Genomic DNA, 19612 nt, shown 5'->3' on the forward strand with positions numbered 1-19612 from the left:
GGCAGTTGGGTGCAAGTGTTGATGGTTAGAAGGGTCAGGTACCCATGCGAGGCTAAGACTCCTGGAATTCATCTTCTCCATTTTTCCTCCTGGGAGATATTGACTTGCAATGTGGCTTGTAATGCTGAGAGAAGGAAAATGATTTCTTTACAGTAACAACAGCAAGTAGCTTAGTGGTGACTCTAGAATTTCAGGTCTGATTCCAACTGTGTCTAAGCTATATTGAAACTACCCTCCTTTAGGATGGGCTATGGAGATGCTCTTTCAGAGAAGCCAACAACCCTTTTAATGTCACTCTTTCACATGGGAGTCAAATGGTATACTGTCCTCTAGGTTTTAACATTTTTTCTTGAGGATCTTAAAATACATAGTCCTCTCAATGGAGGTCCTTCTCTGCAGAAGTTAATACCACAGAGCATGGAAAAGAACAACCAGTATTGCCTTTTGAGTTGCATTATATTGTCATCAAATTGAACAATAATCTCACTTACCTTGAGAAGCTGGCTGGTATTGTTGGCTCCGCTTTGACAGATGACACAGTGAGTGGCTCCATGCCATGGTTGAGGGGAGAGGGGGGTCTTGTGCTCCCCTGTACCTGTTAATACCCTCTTCTTATGCAGGACCCTTTTTCTTTGCTGTGCATCATCCCTGTGGGCCTTAATGCATTCCTTCTGCAGAAGGCCTGCTTCACCCCAGTGCTGTACATTATTTTGTCAGGATTTTGTTTCCTTTAGTAAAATACATGTAACATAAAACTTACCATCTAAACCATGTTAAGTGTACAATTCAGTGGCATAAGTAACCATCACCACCGTCCATCTTTAGAACTTTTTCATCATTGTGAACTAAACCTCTGTCCCCACCAAACACTACCCCCACGCATTCCCCCCTCCCTTCAGCCCCCAGTAACTTCTATTCTATTTTCCATCTCTATGAATTTGACTATTTTAGGTAACTTGTATACATGGAATCATATGATATTCGTCCTTTTCTGGCTTATTTCATTTAGTATGCTGTGCTCAATGTTCATCCACACTATAGCATGCATCAGAATTTCATTCCTTTATAAAGCTGAATAATATTCCATTATTTATATACCAAATTTTGTTTATCTATTCATCTATCCATGGATATTTGGGTTGTTTCTACATTTTGGCTATTGTGACTATTGTTGCTATGAACACTGCTGTGCAGATATCTGTTTGAGTCCCTGCTTTCAGTTCTTTTGGGTGGATACCTCGAAGTGGAATTCTGGATCCTGTAGTAAATTCTATGTTTAATTCTATGTTTCTTTGGTGGCTGCGACATTTCACATTCTCACCATCAGTGTGGAAGGGTTCCAATTTCTCCATAGCATCACCAACTCTTATTTTCTGGCTGTTTTGTTGTTGTGTTGTTTGGTAATAATCATCCTTATAGGTGTGAAGTGGCATCTCATTGTGGTTTTGATGAGCATTTCCCTAATGATTGTGATGCTGACCGTCCCTTCAGGTGCTTAATGGCCATTTGTATATCTTTGGAGAAGTGTCTGCTCAACATATCTTGCCTGTGTTTTAATACTGGTGTTTGTTTTTGTTTTTGTTGCTGTCACTGTTATTGAGCTGTAAGAGCTACTTGTATATTCTGAGTTTAATGCCTTACCAAGGATTTGAAAACATTTTCTCCCATTCTGTGTCCTTTGATGTACAAAAGTTTTTAATTTTGATGAAGTCCAGCTTATCTAGTTTTTCTTTTGTTGCCTGTGCTTTTGGTGTCAGTGCCAATAAATCATTGCCAAACTCAATGTCATAAAGTTTCCCTTATGCTTTCTTCTAAGAATTTTATAATTTTAGCTCTTATGTTCAGGTCTTTGATCCATTTTGAGTTAGGTTTTGTATATAGTGTAAGGTAATGGTCTAACTTCATCCTTTTGAATGTTGGAGACAGACCCGAAGCTATATTCAAGGTACTGTTTAAAACAAAACTTACTGCTGTCTTGGGCATTCTCCAAGCAAGTTACAGCAGTGGGCCTTACTGTGCATGGTTAAGATTTCTAGCCTATGCACATCTGCACCAAGACAGGCTGTGGCAAAGGATGGAGCTGAAGGCCTAAAGGGTTGTTGTCTATATGAACTTCATGCAGACAACGCCAGACCCTGGATAGCCTCAATACACTTGCAGGGCAAGAATCCAAGTTTTCTCTACAATGTTTTTCTTTTAACTCTCTTGCAAACATAGTGAATATAATTATAATTAGTTGTGATTGGTTTAATTGGCCATGGGCTTTTTAAGTGGGGCAGCATGCAGGAATTGGCTACAGGGGATCAGCTGAAGCTTCTGTAGTTCTCTTCATAGACTTGTCTCATAGCCTGGATTGCCATTGATTGGTATGGTTGATTTATGCGTCTGTCTTGCTGCTATAGTATGAACTTGTTATACTGCCTGGCACAGACATTTATTAAAGATAACCAAACCAATAGCACTATCTCTTCTTTTCTTCTAAACCATGTTAATGTGCAGTGGTAAAAGATGAGTAGTAAAATCTTACTGTAATCACATCACCCTCTGAACTGCATTGCTAGCTTTATACAATGAAAGATAATGATGACGTTGCTCTGGGTGACATATATTAGGTTTTCACAGACTTTCAAAGTTGAGCATTTGTGTCTTTCTTAGGAAGATATCAAAGCCATCCATAGTAAATTTTAAGCCCCACCCATTTCTCAAAGAAAATGGAACCTTTTATGATAAAAGTCTTAAATTAAGCAGCCAAATACTGACTTAAAAAAAAATTGTGATGAAATCACCCCATTCAAAGAAACAATATTACACTGTAACATTCTGACCATGGTTCTAAATATGTGAATATAAGATGCTGTATATTTTCATCTAGAACAGATACAAGATTTTCACATGTTACATTTTCTCTCAATGAGGCATATGTGAATATTTCTGCCCTTTTATTCCTGCCTCATGGACTATGTATCAGAGACCCTAAATCTTTTTTAGAGATCTATTTTAGAGATCTCCTAAAACCAGACTTCTATTTTCAGAAATCCTCACTTTCTGTTTTATAACTATTTCCTTTTTCTTAGGAAATGCCACATTTCACATCAGGTTAATAGAGATAAACAAGAAGCTTGAGCAGGTGACTGGGCGGTTAGACAGCCTCCTTTCTGCCAGCCTTTTCACACCTGATTCTACAGCTGTCTCTCCCTGTCCCCACCCCTGGCCTAGGTTCAATGGGGACCCATTGAGAAAGTCAAGAAAGGCAAACCATGAATATTCACATATTCAGCAGAGAGTAAATCTGACGCATCAGCAAGGGATGAGATACAGTGTTCTCCCACTGGGCTAGTTACCTTTGGCTCATCTCCCCATCACTCCTCACGGCTGAGTTACATTTAATTGAAGGATAATTAGAAGGATAGAAAATTAGGTATGATTTGGTGTTACCGCAGTCAGTAACGACATTTGCTTTTGCATCTAGACCGACACGCCTGCCCCGTGGTGTCAGGGGCTGGAGGAACACTGCCTTTTTCCAGCTTTCCCTGGCTTGACCACACCCCCCAATTTAAGGAGGCAGCTCTATTAGAAACATTATGGTCTTTGCATCCTCTCTAGCCACCGAGCGGTGGATTCCCTCAGGTAGTTGGAAGGAGACCACAGACATTGAGCGGACCCCATTCAGGCTCTACTCTTCACCCGTCTCCCGGCAAAGTAGTAAGTGAGGTGTGAGTTTCTGCCAAAACCTTTATGCCGTCTATTTTCAATTTCCTTTTTTCTTTTGTTTCTTTCTGTGCAATTAAACAGTAAGTTGATGGGGGATTTTGGGGGCACAAGCGAGTTTTCTCTCTTCAGATTTTTCTGTGTTTTCCATTTAATTGTTTAATAATTCTCCAAGACACTTTCTAACCTTGTTAGTGTAGCCTGAGATTAAGACTATGTTTCATTCTTTCCCCTGCTCTATAAAAACAAAAACATGCATGTTTTAGATACTTGTAGATTGTCAGAAACTCTGAATTTTCTTTGCATCCTGGAGCAGTTCCAAAGAAATAAAGCTGTAGTTAAGCAGAGAGATTTCTCACTTTTTCTCTTTCATTTCTAGCGAGCCTACTGCTTTACATCTTTTTTTTTTCTTCCTTCTGCCTAACAGTTTAATGAACTGCTTTTATGAAGAGGAAATCGCTTTAGGTTTGAATTCTTGCAAGCCCAAATAGCCTTTTCGGTGTGGTTTTCCCTGCCGTGACTCCCAGTTCTCCAAGCTAAACCTTGTGCTGCAGACTTTAGTGGAGGCAGGAGGTTGATTCAAAGTCAGGGGGGCATTTTTTCCTTTCACCACTGCAGAACTGGACTTCAGCGGCCTTGCTATGGAAAAGCAGGGGTTGTGGATGCCCATTCCCCCCAACTTGATTTTATCCGGCAATCCCACTGTATTTGTGGCTTCTCATCTGCTATTAAAACGTCTGTGTTACTCCCTTTTTACATGGACAGACTCTTTAAAAAGATGCTAGGTTATCGAGATCAAGGTATTCAATTGTAGGTTTTCCTTATTACCTTTTGGGTTTTTTTTATTAATTCATTTTTTTAAAACCTCAAGGCCATTTCCCCCCCTACTTCATCCCACTACTGGGCAACTGAGAAGAGGTAATCTGTTAAGCAACAAAAAGTGCAGGTTCTAGAATGATCACTGCACCTCCCTTTGGATTTGGGGATGACTGACACTTAAGTTCTTTTATCAGCTGTGGTTCTGGATCGCAGCGCCTCCTTTTTCTCTGAAGAGAAAGCCCTTTGCGTTTGCTTGCGTGGGCTCTGCACAGAGGGATGCCTGGTGGCTGCTGCTACTGCTGAGACACTTTAGGTACCTGTAGATCCTGAAAGGAGGGAGGGAGAGCTAATGAGTTCATGTCTGCAAAGTGCTTTGAAGATGAAAAGACCTTTTCATGTGTTCAGCATTGTAGTTATTAATATTAATATTTGAAGAAGCATGCTGCTTCTAATTGTAAATCAACAACTCCCATCCTTGCCAACTCAGTAGTAAAAAAATAAACAGCAAAGACAGCCACGCAGCCTCCTCCATCCGGGTTCCGCTGCTGAGGATTTGGGAAGTCAAGGGGCTGATTACAGAGGGGGCATCTTTGCTTTACAGGCTTCTTGCCCCAAGGTGCTAGTTGGTAGAGGGAACAGCAGGGCCACCTGGGGGAGGGTGGGAAAAAGAGTGTAATCCTTCAACATCTGGTAGTCTGTGACCTTGGAGAACCGCCTGAGAACATGGACCTGGCTGGCCAATGGGCTACCTCAGACTTTAATGGAGCTTAAAGGCAAGTAGGGTCACAACAGGAACTGGTGCTAGATCTGGAGTCAGGGAAGTGACTGGCGACTTGGGTACTGTTAGATTGATTTTCTGGCTGAGAACAAATTCTTTAATATAACTGGGTCTGATTTGCTTCATCTCTAAAATGTGCATAATGATTTGCACCCCACCTATTTCACAGCGATGAGAGAATGGAAGCATAAAAGTGTCCAGAAGGATGACGGACAGTCTGAAGTAATATTGTAACAAATCTGGTGTGTGTAGGTACAGGGCCCCAGGACAGGGTGAAGCAGAAGTTAACCAAATGCTACAACTGGAAACAAATAATTGGCCCTGACATTTCTCTCCGATCACACACACAACCTCAGTGTCCTTGCCTCATCTCTGATGGCGGATTCAAGTTCTGCCACACCTCATAATCTTGTTTATTGTTTTCCGCAGCAACTGTCTTTTTCTAATTAATTATTCAAAAGTCCCAGTTCTGCATCAGATAGCAGGGAGGCTTACAGCTCAGAGGCTGGGGCCTTGTCCCTCCTTTTCTTCCCTCCCTCTTACCCTTGTCTCTCTTTCTTCCTTATGGAAATTAAAAAGTATTTAGTATTTGAACAACATGAGGTGGCATGCAGCAATTTATTGGCATTTGAGGCAAATCTTGTGAGTTTCTCCAATTCTGGGCAAATTTAAATATGAAAACAGCAGATTTTTTGCCTCTTCATCTCCTTTTTCCATGCTCTGCTGAAATTGCAGCTTTAGGGAACTCGACCTTTTAATCTTGATGAATCTCTGGATATAATCCACTTCCCTGGAGGAAGGATATGAATCCCCAGGGTTTACTGAGCACTTAGTATGTCCCAGGGCCCTTGCTTAGTTGCTTTGCACAGACTAGTTCATTTAATGTACAAAGAAGTCTTTGAGGTGGACCCTCTTGCTGTTCCCGTTTAACAGATGAGGATGCTGAGGTTTGACAATATAACCAGTCGAGTGGTGGGACTCGGTCAGAACCAAGGGAATGTGAGTCCAGAGCCTGTAGTTGGAGTTGTAGCTCACAGGAAACTTAAGACACTTAGACAAGGTTAGTCTGGGTTTTCTGCTCAGACTGGTGATTTGCTTCTTTCTGGGAGAATATTGTGCATTAGGCCTTTTTCCCAAAGGCAAACCTGTGGATTAATTATTTGTTGTTCAAAAGATACTGCCTCTGGAGAAAGGCTACAAGGTCTGCTTGACTGAGTCAGTGAATCTCTCCTGCATTCCCTCTTGTGACAAACATCCATCAGTAGAATTTCTCCGCTGTGCCCAGCCTTGTGTTGGGTGCTGCGATGGATACAGAAGGACCAATAATGTAAGTTCCATTTTTAAATTAACCTAACTAATTTTGGGAGGCAAGATCTTCCTGAAAAGAGATTAAAAATAAAAGAGAATATAATTGTCAAGCAAGGTGATACAGTCTCTAACTGACTGGGGAGTTCAGATGGAAAAAATGGCAGCAGAGCTGTGAGGAAAGGATGTTTCTGATCAAGTTTTTCTCAAAGAAGAGGGTAGATGAGCTTCCTCCGGCTGATCAAGTCCTGGTGCCGTGCCATCTCAGGGACTTAGAGGGGACCGTTGGGGTGAATGAAAGGTAGCAAACATACAATGAAGTAGACAGGAAAATATTCTCAGCAGGGGAAATAAAGCGTACTTTTTATTTTCACATTCAAGAGATGTGGAAGAGTAGAAAACCGCAGTACTGCAGCCTTTCATTTTTAAAGTTCTTTAACTTTTCATTCTGAAATAATTTTGATTCATAAAAAGTTGCAAGACATAGTACAAAGTTTCCAAAAGATGTAAGTTCTTTAAAATTGTGAAAAACAATCATGTAAATTATTCTCCTTAATCATCTTTCGGCGTCTGCAGTGGCCCTGCATCCAAAAGGATTCCTGTCAATAGGGTTTGAGCAGCAATGACAGTTCCTTGAGCTTAGAAGTAAATAACTAAGACACCGGCTTCTCAGTGAAGGCAAGGAGCCCTGTCAGATATGTCCCTCACCGGCTGCATGCGCAGGCCCTGAGCAGCACATTCTGCCTGAGCGGGCTCATTTTCAGCCAAGTTAAAAATCGAACTTCTGATCAGCCTGTGGCCCAGATGTGTTCTTGCCTGTTCCCCAGTGGGCTCTGCCTCCTGAACACCTGCTTTGTTATAATTACTCATGAACTTAACCAAGGTAGTCCAGGCACTGCCTACCTACTCATAGTGAGACCCTCTGACCAGGAGCGGCAGCAGCGTGCGGGATCTTGTTAGAAATGCAGAAGGTCAGATCTGACCTCAGACTTGCTGACTCAGCCCTGCAGTGCGAAGTGATTTCCAGGTGATTCCTATGCAAATCAGCTTGGGAAGCAGGGCTCTGCAGAAAAACGAGAAACAAACAAATTTTTAAACTGAGCAAACAGAAACCCTCGTGCAAGTTTCCATAGTGGCTGACTATTTCCTTCTATCTACATCTAATTGCTTAAGTGTTACTCCACAGAGTACTGACATTTATATCAAAAGACGTTGGTTTAACTCAGGAAGCTACCATATTTCCCCATTTGAGCTATGCAATCTTTCAATGAGTTTGTTCCCCACTGTAAGAAAAATGCTTACTTCTTGGTTTTATGCATAACAATGGCACAAACAGAGTGCCATTCAACAGAAATTGTGGCTCTATTCTCCTGTGAAATTCTTGACTAATGCTACTCAGCCTATGATTATGAAAGGGAATCCTTTTCTGAGTATTTAAATGCAAGTCCTTTAGAAAAAGAGGTAAGGGAGTTAGGCCATCTGGATTCTAGCTCTGATACCTGAATAAATAACCTCTGCCACCTGGGGCCGTAAAAATAATAATTAATAAAATCTACTACTACTATAATTAATAAATATTTACTAATGCCAGTCACTGTGATAAAGCGGCAGTGATAATAATCATTACTTATTGACCATTTTATCACGTGTAAAGCACTCTGCTAAGAACTTTTTACAAAACCCCCTTCAATAATCCTGAAGGGGTTGGCATTATTATCTCCATTTTATAGTTGAGAAAATGAAGACTGTGAGGTTAAGGAATTTGCCCATGGCCATATTCTCAGTGTGGAGCCCCAGGTTAATGCATTGTCTGTAACTCAGAGCTCTTTACCACTCTGGGAAACACATAATCAACCTCTCTGAGCTCAGTTTATCCAAATAAAAAAAATGGTAGAGGTGATGAAGTTTGTCCAAATCCAAAATTCTTTGAATTTGCCAAATCCCTCTATATAAAAATGCCAGCAAGCTGTTTAGTATTATGCTGAGAAATTTGAACCTTACAATTTGGGCAATAAAACAAACGGAACTCTGCCATGAAAATCACAATCAGACATAGTCCAAGAAGTTGCTTGCTGGATCTGAGAGATCTAAGGCAGCTGGTGTCCTTTAGTTCAATTTTAAACTGGCATCGTTAAAACTATACTGTCCCCATTTGTTCTTCTCTTAATATCTGTCTCTTTTTATGGTGTCTCTTGGTTTTGTTGAGAGCTTCTTAAGAACCAGAACCATATCTAAATTCTAGATAGTTTCTGACTTGCTCCACATGCTGCGAGTTGAAAAGTAATTATGTAAAATTCTAGGTTCTTTAGGGATTTCTTTGGCATCAACAATTGGGTTAAAGTTGACATTTAAGTCTTAAAACCTTTCTTTGGGTTTGACTTGTCCAGGAATTTCATATACCATGACCTCTGCTCCATCTGTCCTGTGAAACAAAGAGTATTTAACATCATTCCCCCACTAACTGTTTTTTTCCAAATTTTTTAGTAAAATACAATCCTAATTTATTTATTCAGTTATTCATGGAGCAGCTACTATGCGCATGTTACTGACATGTGTCTGAAGGCCAGTAGTCATCATTTACTGAGTTTCATGGTTAATTAATAGGATTTGAGGAATAGCGTTTGAAGACAAGGCTGTGACCACTTTCATTGTAAAAGTTTCTTGAATGTTACCTTTAGTCTTCTAGACGATGTTTCCATGATATTGACTAGAGTGTTCTCTGAGATTAGGATTGGCATTGTGCTCATAAAATTCTTGGACATATAAGTGCAGGCAGGTTTTGATGTAGTCCCTTGATGTTTATGAGAGACAACACCATTCTGCCCATTATTCACAATGCCATTCCAGCAGTGGGACTGGGAAGAATATGTTTCCAGAAGGAGGAAACATAAAATAATCTACAAGGCTCTCCTTGTTTCTTAATTGCAGTGATACAGCAGACCAAAACCATTTCATATTCTCTCTGTTTTTCAGGACATATTTATGAGTTACTCCTTGAGAAAGGGCAACACAACATACTCTTATTATAACACATGGCTCCATTTTTAGGATTCCAAGAACGACTAGTTGAGCTATGTCAGTTCATACAGAACTTGAAAGTGTTATGCTTAATTAGGAGATGGGACCTTTTTTAGAGTAATAGGAGATGGATATGAGTCATTTCAGGCCTCAGTTCAAGTAACACTTGTTGGATGAACTATTGGTAAAGTTGAGAAGAAACAAGGCTGAATGTTTACTGTGAGTGGCTGCTTTGTGAACTGGTGAAAGAGCTGGTGGATTTAGTTTAAGACACAGAAGCCAGTAGCACATAAATCAGAACACTGTCTTTATGGGTCAGGGTTGCCTAGTTAAAATAAAGGAGGAAAGTTTATCGTAATGCTGGAATACTTAGTCAAGAAAATGAGATTCTTCCAGATTTAAGAGTGAGACACTGAAACCATCTTCACATTTTCCAATCATTTTTCTTTTCTACTTAGTCTTACCACAAAATTTCCTCGGGAGAGTGAGGAATGGCCAGTTACCGAAATACACTTAAATTTGAGTTCTTGGGGGATTGGTCTTGGTGGCTCTTGAAACACTGCCAGCTCAGGGGAGAGTTCTAGTGCGATGATTTGAGAAACACCAATGGACTAGGCATGAGAACTAGAAAGAAAATGATGGAAGAGGATAGATAAACTCATCAGTCTGGTACAGCCCTTAGTTTAGAGAAAAATATGATTCTGCCTGCAGTTAACATTAAAGAAACCTAGCATAGGTTTTCATATGGACACATGTCATCACAGGCGATGGCTCTTTTTTGGTCCTAGAGAGGTCTTCACTCTCTTAGATATACCCAGGCTCTGAGACATAGCTCTTGCTCATACCAACTCCATTTCATGTACAGGCTCTTCCATTTAGTTAACAAATGTGTTTCATGTATGCTATATGCTATTAAATAAGCATAGTCCCCACTCTCAACCAACTTGAGATTCAGGAGCAGAAATGGACATATATTGCAGGAAATACTATAAACCAAATAGCAGATACCAAAGTAGGTACATTGTTAGAGTGAATCCCATGGAGGAGGATCAAGGATGCCAATCTAACTGCTTAGGAGGTTCAGGGAAAGCTTCCTGAAAGAGGTAGTGAACAGTCTCAATGTTTAAAAACAGATTTATATGGCATTCAGAAAGAAGAAACTCAAACTCTATTCATTGGAGATTAAAGATGTTGCCCGGACAACATGGACAACAGTAGTATCTTCAGATTTGCAAAGGTGCTGTCACGGGAATCATGTTTCCTTTAATGACTAGTCCTTTTGGAAGCCAAATTCTTTTTCTTCTGCATTCCAGAAGGGCATCTACCCTTTTAGTAGAAATCAATAAGAATCCTAAATTGTTGATATTAGGAGAAACACTCCTTGCAAATCTATTTAAATTTTGCATACCTTTCAGAGAGGAAAGACATTGGAAAAAACTACATTGTGTACATTTTTTTGGTCAGAGCTCTACTGCACTGCTGTATTCCCCATGTGCAATCTTCACACACTTAGGATATATTGTAGCTATAATTCCTGACCAATGACACCAACACGGAGACCAGGGGGGTAAGGTCAAATTTAAAACACAATGCCTTTGTTGGCCACGGTATAATTTTGGCTTCTCTGGTATGGAAGACAGTTTGTCAATATGTATTCATATAGAGAATGTACACATTCTTTGTCCCAACAAGACCACTTTTAGGCATTTAATGAGAATAGAAATTATTTTAGAACTTCTATAATGACAAGGAATTGGAGACAAGTTAATTATCTAATAATAAGAGGCTCATTGAAAAAAGAATAAAGCATACATACAACAGAATACTGGGCAGTTGTAAACCTTGGGTATAGATCTATATTTATTGACATAGAACATGTCCATAGCATTATGTCAAACAAATGCTGATGAAAAAAGCAGATTACAAAAGAGTGTGTAAAGAATAATATTGTAAGGGTGAAATTATGGTCAGGGGTATATGTTATATTTATGTTGGCATAGATACACTAAATACCCAGGAGAATGTTAACCAAGTATTAGTACAGTTATCTCTAGTGATTGGTGAGATTTCAGGTGATTTGGGCATTCATTTTAAACTTCTTTGCATTTTCACAGAATTTTTTTCAATAAATATGGATTTTGGCAAAAGCAATGATTTTGAAAAGAAAAAAAAATTTAAGTGTAGTGTATTGGGTTATTTACCTAGACATAGTCTTTCTTGAAGAGCCTGTAACCCAAATGAAAAATCCTTAACTGACGTCACACTTATCATCCAGAAATGCAGCCAAGCAGGGACAGAGTTGGTGTGAACTGGATTCAGCATCCATTAAGGCCTTGTCTGTCTGACATTCCCTACTCTTCGGTGGCCTTGGCCTGAAACACCTCCCTCCCTCCCCATGCTGTCTTCATTCTGGACGTCTCTCAACCTGCCCCTGGAGAGGCCTGGGTGGAAGGAAGCATCAGCCTGCAGATCCTGGTCCTATTACTAAGCTGATGCAGGGGGGAAAAGCTCCAGAGTGGGCACATGCATTATAAAGACTAGAGCTCTCCTCAGGGCCCCAAGGAACACTAGTCCTTTAAAGTGCTTTACTGGTTGTGAGACCCCCCCTGCAGAAACCAGGTTGTCACCTTTTTTGTTCTCTGCACAGATGGCCCATTTTTATTTTGAAAATCCAGGATGGTGAGGACAGAGAAGCACAGGAAAAGTGGCAAAAGACCTAGAGACTGTAAACAGCATTACCTGAGTTTTTCTCCTCATTGATGATAGAAAAAAGGGGCATTAAGTGAGTTCAAGGGTGTGTACAAGTTTTCTAACTTACACTCCTTCATCCAACAGTGATTTGGGGGCCATCCAACTGCCCACACTGATCTCCGGATACAGAGAAGAAACAGGCTGAATCTTTGCTGGAAAGGCTTCCCTTCTAATGGGTGGGAGTGGGGGAGACAGTAAACCAGCAGTCAGAGGGTGTAGGGTGCTGCTGTTTGTATGGGGTGGGGGTAAAGGCTTCTTTGACAAGGTAGCATTGAATAGCTCGTGAACCAAGGAAAACTTCTCATTTTGAAATGGAACAGGAAGCAAACCTATTATTTCAAGTGGATTTTTATGCAGATCCACAACCTCTCAGATTCTCTGATTTGAATCATGTGTAGTTACTTCTGATCCACCTCTTAACATGTTCAGTCTCAGGAGACCAATTCATTCATTCATTCACTAATTAAAAAAAGAAAAGAATTCTACTATGCCCCATAGTCTTTCTAAATTCTGGAGAACAAAGATGAAAATGATGAAGTGCCTACTACAAATAGCTCAGAGTTCAGTGGGAGAGGCAAATAGAAACAGATGTTTGTAAAAAAGTACGTTATGCACAGTGGTAGAAACACAGGTGGGGAGTAGAGAGACGGGGCAGCTGGCCCTGAATGGGGTGAAGGGTGGTTTTAGAAGGAGTCCTGGTGGTGAAAACTTCTGAGATGAGTCTAAAAGCTTGAGGTGAGGGGGTTCAACAGCTGAGGAGCAGGAGGATAGCCGGACATTTATCTCAAGACGATCACAGGAGAAGGGCAGGGAAGTAAGACAGCACCACGTGCGTAAGGGAATGACAGGTCGTGTCACGGGAGTGGACAGTGCACTGGTGCATGGGGATGGGTGGGGCTGGCGAGGCGGCAACCCAGATGGCAGAGGCTGAGACAGACCATGACCGGGAGCTGGCAGCCTCCTGAGGATACAGTCACTTCAGACACATTTATTCTGCTGCTTGCGCATCACCGGTCTCATTCATGAAAAATGGACCGAGCTCTTTACAGCTCTGTCACCAAGGGTTCAGATCATTTCTGTATTCTGTCAAGCCCATGGATGCTGCTAGGCTGGCGAGTAAATCTTAAATCACACAGTTGTTTTGCATTTAGGTAATAAACATGTATAATGCCAAGACAAAAAAAAAGTTGGTCAGGCTGACGTTCAAATAGCTCTTGTGTGGGAGGGAATTCTCTTTGGCCAACACGTCAAGAAAAAAAGAAAATAAAAATAAAAAGATCATCCAAACACTTCTTTTGCATTTTCTGAAAGGGTTTACGTCTCCAGCAGCTGTTCTGTGTCACAATCTACAAGTGGGAAAAGGGTGGGTTCTTTTTTTTCTGTCTCCAAAAAATAATAAAGCAGTAATCCATTTCTGTCCCAGAGTTATTTCCTGAGATGAGAGCCCCGGCAACTCCTTCTTTTCAGCTTCCTCCCTGGGCGAAGGGCTTTTCCCCCAGGGAAGTGTCATTCACATAGAATGTAGCTTCGAGAACACAGCCCAGCACAGAATCTCCATATGTGGGGCCACAGGTTTCCTCCCTCACCCCGTCAATTGCAAAGAGAAAGCATATTTCCACTGGACCTTTTCCCCAGCTGTGTGGAGTGTTGCCGTGAGGAGGAGTGTGGTCTGGCTGGCAGACTGAAGCTCTCGGTGCCTTTGGGCTGGCTCCAGGACAAGGCTGCCAATTCCCAAATCCTTTCTCTTACAGATATATATGTAGAACAGGAATTCAGAAGGCTAAAGGTCTTTTGCTGCTTGAGGGAGTCGAGGGGTGATTTACAGGGCCATATGGTCACACTTCACATTGTGCAACCTTCTGTGATTTCCTATTGCCCCAGACCTGCATCGCTGACTGCTTATCATTTCTTTCCATCTTACCGGTAAACTACTCATCACATGATACATCGTTATATGTAGGTTTGTCTTTCCCATTGCCTGAAGATAACTCAGTCTTTCTCAGCTGTCTCCTGAGTCTGTTAAAACGTGAAGCCCATGAAGTCAGGGATTTTTGTTCACCCGTGTGTCTCCGGGGCCCAGGACAGCGCCTGGCACATAGCATACACAGAGCCATGAATTACTGAGCAAATAAACAAGTTCCTAATAAAGGAAGCCTTCAGTGTTTTTGTTGAAAAAATGACCAAGGTCTGTGATGACTCAGGAAATTCACGGGACTCTTCCGGATCAAATCAAAGAACTGTGTGGCTTGCATAAAGCAGCATTCCTATACCTGGACGTTTCCCAAAGGTCTAGGTGGGCCTGCAGGGCCCTGGGGGGGATGACCAGCTTTTCCCTAGGGAATGTCATCATGGTTAGTCTTTAGTTGGTCTGACGCCATCCATGCTGTTAACTTTTAAGTCTGATCCATGAGTAGATCAAAGGCTTTGAGCTGGGTGTGTAGAAATCAATGATTCATTAGGACTTTAAAACTCGGTTTTAAGATTTTTTAATTTAAAAATTAGTCTTTAGCAGCTCACTATTTTTTAGAAACACACAGTGAATAGGTGACCACTGATACAGATGTTAACCATATCTTTGACCAGAGTTCTTTGATCTTTTTCTACTTTTCAGCTTCACCACTGGGAAGTTCCTGGGACCATTTGACTGCACTGGAGATCAATTCCCCGAAAACACAAGGACAGAAATCTTGATGAACATAGCCTAGCTATCCTTAGTCACTTTGTTTTTTAGAATTGTTATTATTTGGCTGCGTTCCGCTTTTGAAGGAAAGACATCCTAAGAAGGTAAAATTGTAGTTAAAGACAATAAGCCCAGTTCTGATTAACACTGTTATGTCTTCAAAAGGTTTTCCACTTAATTCTCTCAACCACTTATTAGTTGCTCTGTGATTGTAGCCCTTAGTGTAATTTTATATTGCTGAGCCTGTTTACGCCATTTAAATACATTTCATATGAAAGTAGACATTCCCCTTAGCTGTCATGCTGTATCAAGATGGTGAATTAAAACTTCAAACTGAACATAAGACATACAGTACTGCTTATTTATCTTGAAATGTGTCAGCGACTTTAAATATTAGCAAGAATAAAAGAAAAGGACAGACAGACAAACTGAAAAGCAGTTACTTTGGAATTAAAATGTCACTACTTAGCAATAGGAATTTGGCCTCTGAATGATACGCGTAGGAATTTAGTCTTCTAAACCATTCAAGAAAGACATTTTTCAGTGTGTAATTTTGAATTTATTAAAGTGTGTGAACTGAGGCACTTTAGAAGACATTTAGATAAACAGAAAAGTTTGATATATAAACGATTTTCTGGTGACCGACAGCTCGCTGGAAAATCCCTTCAAGCCAGAACATTCCTCCATTGTTCCCGTCATGTAGGCTTTCGCTGTTGATAATAGCTCTCAACAAGGATTATTTAATAGTCTTCTTTTCCCCTGAGTGAATGATGTTCAACCCCTGTTTGGGGGCTCCTCTCTCTTGATCTGTGTCTTGGGGTCCAGGTTGACATGTCCCTTGGGTAGAGCTTTTCCATCTTTCTCTTTAATCCTTTTTCTACTTATTCCTTTATCAATTAAGTTATTCCACAACTCTGCATTGAGTTCCGGCTGTGTGCCAGGCCTAGTTGGGGTGGAGGGAGGGTATTACCCCGGTGGAGATGTTATGCTAAAAACCTCACGGGAGAGAGCTCGTCCCTGCCCAGACGCCCTGCTCCAGGGTCTTTTTTTGTAGAATCTTGTAGAGCTTTTTGTTGGCAGCATGCAGAGGCTATCCATTATCCATGCCACCTTGCAGTCAGGGGATTGGTTCTGTCCGGGGTCTTTATCTTTCTGAATTTTCCTTCCCTTCTCTGTAACACAGAGAGGTGAATGGGAAGGCTCCTTAGGAGCCGTCCTGGGGTTTCCAGCCTACACATTGGCACCCGCAGTGGCTCAGTGAAGGCTTGCTCCCCACAGGTGCTGCAAGTACCATGAGCTACTTCGTGGATTCCTCAGTGAGTGGGCCTGGCCCCTACGCAATGGTGCGTCCTGCAGTGGTGGTAAGTGGGGTCCTTCCCCTGGTCTCCCCTGGCCCACCCATCCCTCTCTCCTCGCCTGCGGTCCCACACTCTGAGGTCTGCTAGACAAAGAAGCCAGGGACCCGACTCCGAAGTTAGAATCAGCTTTGAACCTTTTGGAGGACCTAAATTCTGAGATTATCCATTCTTTCATCAGCCTATAAAGTAGAAATCCAAGACTGATGGATTTTCTGGGAAGACTTTTTAGTATGTTTGTGTTTCAGAGAATATGAGTCAAACACGATTAGGGGCTAAAGCAAGGTGATTTTTCACTGCTCAGTTCATTTGGCAAAGTTGTTTCACATATTGATGGACTTCAGACTTATTGTTCACATAATTTAACTTATTTTTGGCCTCATACATAGAAGCTAAATAGCACAAGCTTTCTAATCACAGATTTGAAAACTGGAAATGAAATGCGGCAGTAAGTTTATAGGGACATTTCATGAATCCTAGAATAAGAGGAGTAAGTAAAGGAGCTTTAAAATAGGACTAGATGAAGTTTTTTACCCTTAGGGAAGAAGAATCCCCTATGTGCTGATCTATAGAAATGCTTAGATAAATTTCTTATATACTGTGTGAAATAATGTCCCATAATAATGTCATTGATCAATTTCAATGTTTAATGAAACTTGTTTGTTAACAGATATACCATTAACTATTCATCCTAAATTCTGTATGTTTTTATACAAAGGTGGCCATCATAAATGTTGAACTTTTTTTACTTACTCTGGAAATGGACAGATAAGTTGACCTTTAACCCTTATCAGTTCATTTCAGGGTCTAACTAGACATTGATTGACCAGAGTTCTTCTCTGATTCTGTCATTTCAGTGCCTTCCCTGAGGTTCTGCAGAATTTTTCATACTGATACCCTTAAATTAACCATACGACTCACTGTCATTACATATCGAAAGATCTGATGTGTTTGAAAATGATATTCCATAGGTTTGAAAAAATAATCAAAAGCCCTTCTATGTTCATGGGATGATTAACACATCTTTCTTTACTGGCTGTTCTGTGACACATATGTCTTCTTTTTTAAATGGCTTCTGTTTTCATATAAACACCATGCACTATTCTCAAAAATTAGAATCAGAAAAAAGTTTAGATTACAGTTTATATCAGAAATAATATTTAAAAACACACACATAAACACACAAGTCCAGACCAAGAGTCACTCACTCAGTTTTGCTTAATACAAATTGCCAAGGGACTTGGACTTTAAGATCATATAAAGGGCTGGAAAAGTTGCCAAGGCAAGTTTCTGCCTGCTTCTTGCAGAGGTTATCATCTAAGCTCAGCACAAATTACACTAATTTTTCTTAAAGATGATATTGTAGAGGTTTGTTAAAATAAATAAAGATACTGTGATTTCAGGGCAAGATGTGTCATTGGCTTGGGAAAGTAGAAGTAGAAGCCAGGCTGTTAATTCTCTTTACCGAGGTTTTAATCAAATTAAACGAGATTAATAACTTCTCTAAAAAAAGCAATGCCATGCAAATGTGTACTTCTTTATTTTAGAAACAAATATATTTTATTATAAGTGTACAAGCTGCAGGTATAATACCAAATTATCCTAGATGGGGTATCGGAAATTGCATGAGATCAAAAAGACTGAAAACCAAGTCTAAGTGCATGTTTTCAACTAAAGACCCCATCCCAACTGAATACAGTGGGTGTTTTTAATGCATTTTGAATGGTTTCCACTGGTTTCAAAACAAAGAATCCATTTACCCAAACCACCAACAGCCATATCTGAAAAGCATTATCAACATGTGGGATCCTTTTCACAACAAATTTCAAAATTGCTTGGGTAAAAACAGAAGGTTGCATACAAGAACTGCTAAGTCATTCTAGCATTTTCATTCCTGACCTCTTTCTGGGCCTCAGTGTCCCCATCACTGGACCTAGCTAGGAAACCTTTCAGAACTATAGAGTAAGCTGAAAAGTGCTTTCACTGCTTCACATATGTGACTATCTAATAAAAACAAATAAATAAATAAAATTTATTGGTACAAACTCAAGTTCAGTAAACCAGCTCCTACAGATAACCTTCCACTTTAGGCTGGGCTATGATAAACAGTCAGAGAAATCTGTAAATTGCAGAATAGAACCTTTGGGGCATTGGCAGCAGAGAAACTGACAAATATCATGTTCACCATCCCAGTTTGAGATTGCATGCAGGAGTGAGCACAGCTTTATGACCGTTCCCAGACACGAAGTTCAAAGCCCCCGGGTCCTGAGTAGTCCCCATTCTCTTGGAGCCTCTCTGTCTGGAGCAACCAATGGTGCTTAATCCAGTGATCTAAGTCCTGCCCGGGCCCTGGCCTCTGATTTAGTTGGACTGTGCCACCAAGAAACTCTGTTCTGGGTATGGGAAGTTGGAGGGTGGCAGGAAGACCATAAGATCTGTGGGAGTTCAGTGTGATGACTTTGCCCCCTCCCCCCAGGGGATATACGATGATGTTTGTGATCGTCAGTTTGGGGGTTGGGGTGCTTTTGGCATCTAGAGGGTAAAGGCCAGGGACATAGCTAAACAGCCCACGGTACACAGCACAGTCCCCTGCAACAAAGAATAAGCCAGCCTCAAATGTCAGTAGTGTAAGACAGAGAAGCCCTGGCCTGGAGTAGCCATGGATCAGGTTTGAAGGCAGGATGATATTATGTGTGCAGACTGGTCTGAGCAAGTCTCTGTTGTCTATAAACTATTGCTTTAGAAAGAGGAATGTTAAAAAAAGAAGAAAACTGATAATATATTTGTGTTCTGAGGGGCTCTGCGTAATACACTGCTTTCATTGTCCCAGTAGCAATCTTCTAAATCTGATAGGGATATTTTCTTGCCCCTGAAGATTGCTAAATCTAATTTGTAAATTAGGGGTAGCATTAATTGGTAATAACTGATCACTGACTGTACCAGATGAATGCTTAAAACTAATCACAGCAACAGATTAAAATTCATGCCTCTGCCAGGTGATCACCTGGCGATTTACACAAAACTCACATTATCTGCCTCGGGGTCACTTTGTCCAAACCAGAACACATGTTTCCCCTCTTCTGAGATCAGCCCTTCGGAGAGACTATAATGAATGAAGTGATGTCACAGGCGGGAAGGGAGAACAACAACACTTTGGGAAGTTGTCTGGCCATTGTGTGGGAGGGGGCCACGTTTCCA

General features: G+C 40.9%; 1 protein-coding gene across 3 annotated transcripts in view; it reads left to right on the top strand.

Moving 5' to 3' along the window:
* The first annotated feature begins 3573 nt into the window (after positions 1-3573).
* The window catches only part of ETS1 (ETS proto-oncogene 1, transcription factor), a 125373-nt gene continuing 109334 nt past the window's right edge, over positions 3574-19612 (top strand). For 2 of the 3 annotated variants that reach the window (XM_037000811.2, XM_073239495.1), the window contains exons 1-3: positions 3574-3702; positions 14991-15163; positions 16338-16420. In XM_037000811.2, the coding sequence (XP_036856706.1) occupies positions 16352-16420 (69 nt within the window). In that variant the 5' untranslated portion in view covers positions 3574-3702; positions 14991-15163; positions 16338-16351. The remainder of the gene's footprint in view (positions 3703-14990; positions 15164-16337; positions 16421-19612) is intronic. The other variant, XM_073239494.1, reaches the window with a different exon arrangement.

This window comes from Manis javanica, chromosome 6 (assembly GCF_040802235.1).
Source record: "Manis javanica isolate MJ-LG chromosome 6, MJ_LKY, whole genome shotgun sequence".
In the NCBI taxonomy this organism is placed as follows: Eukaryota; Metazoa; Chordata; class Mammalia; order Pholidota; family Manidae; genus Manis; species Manis javanica.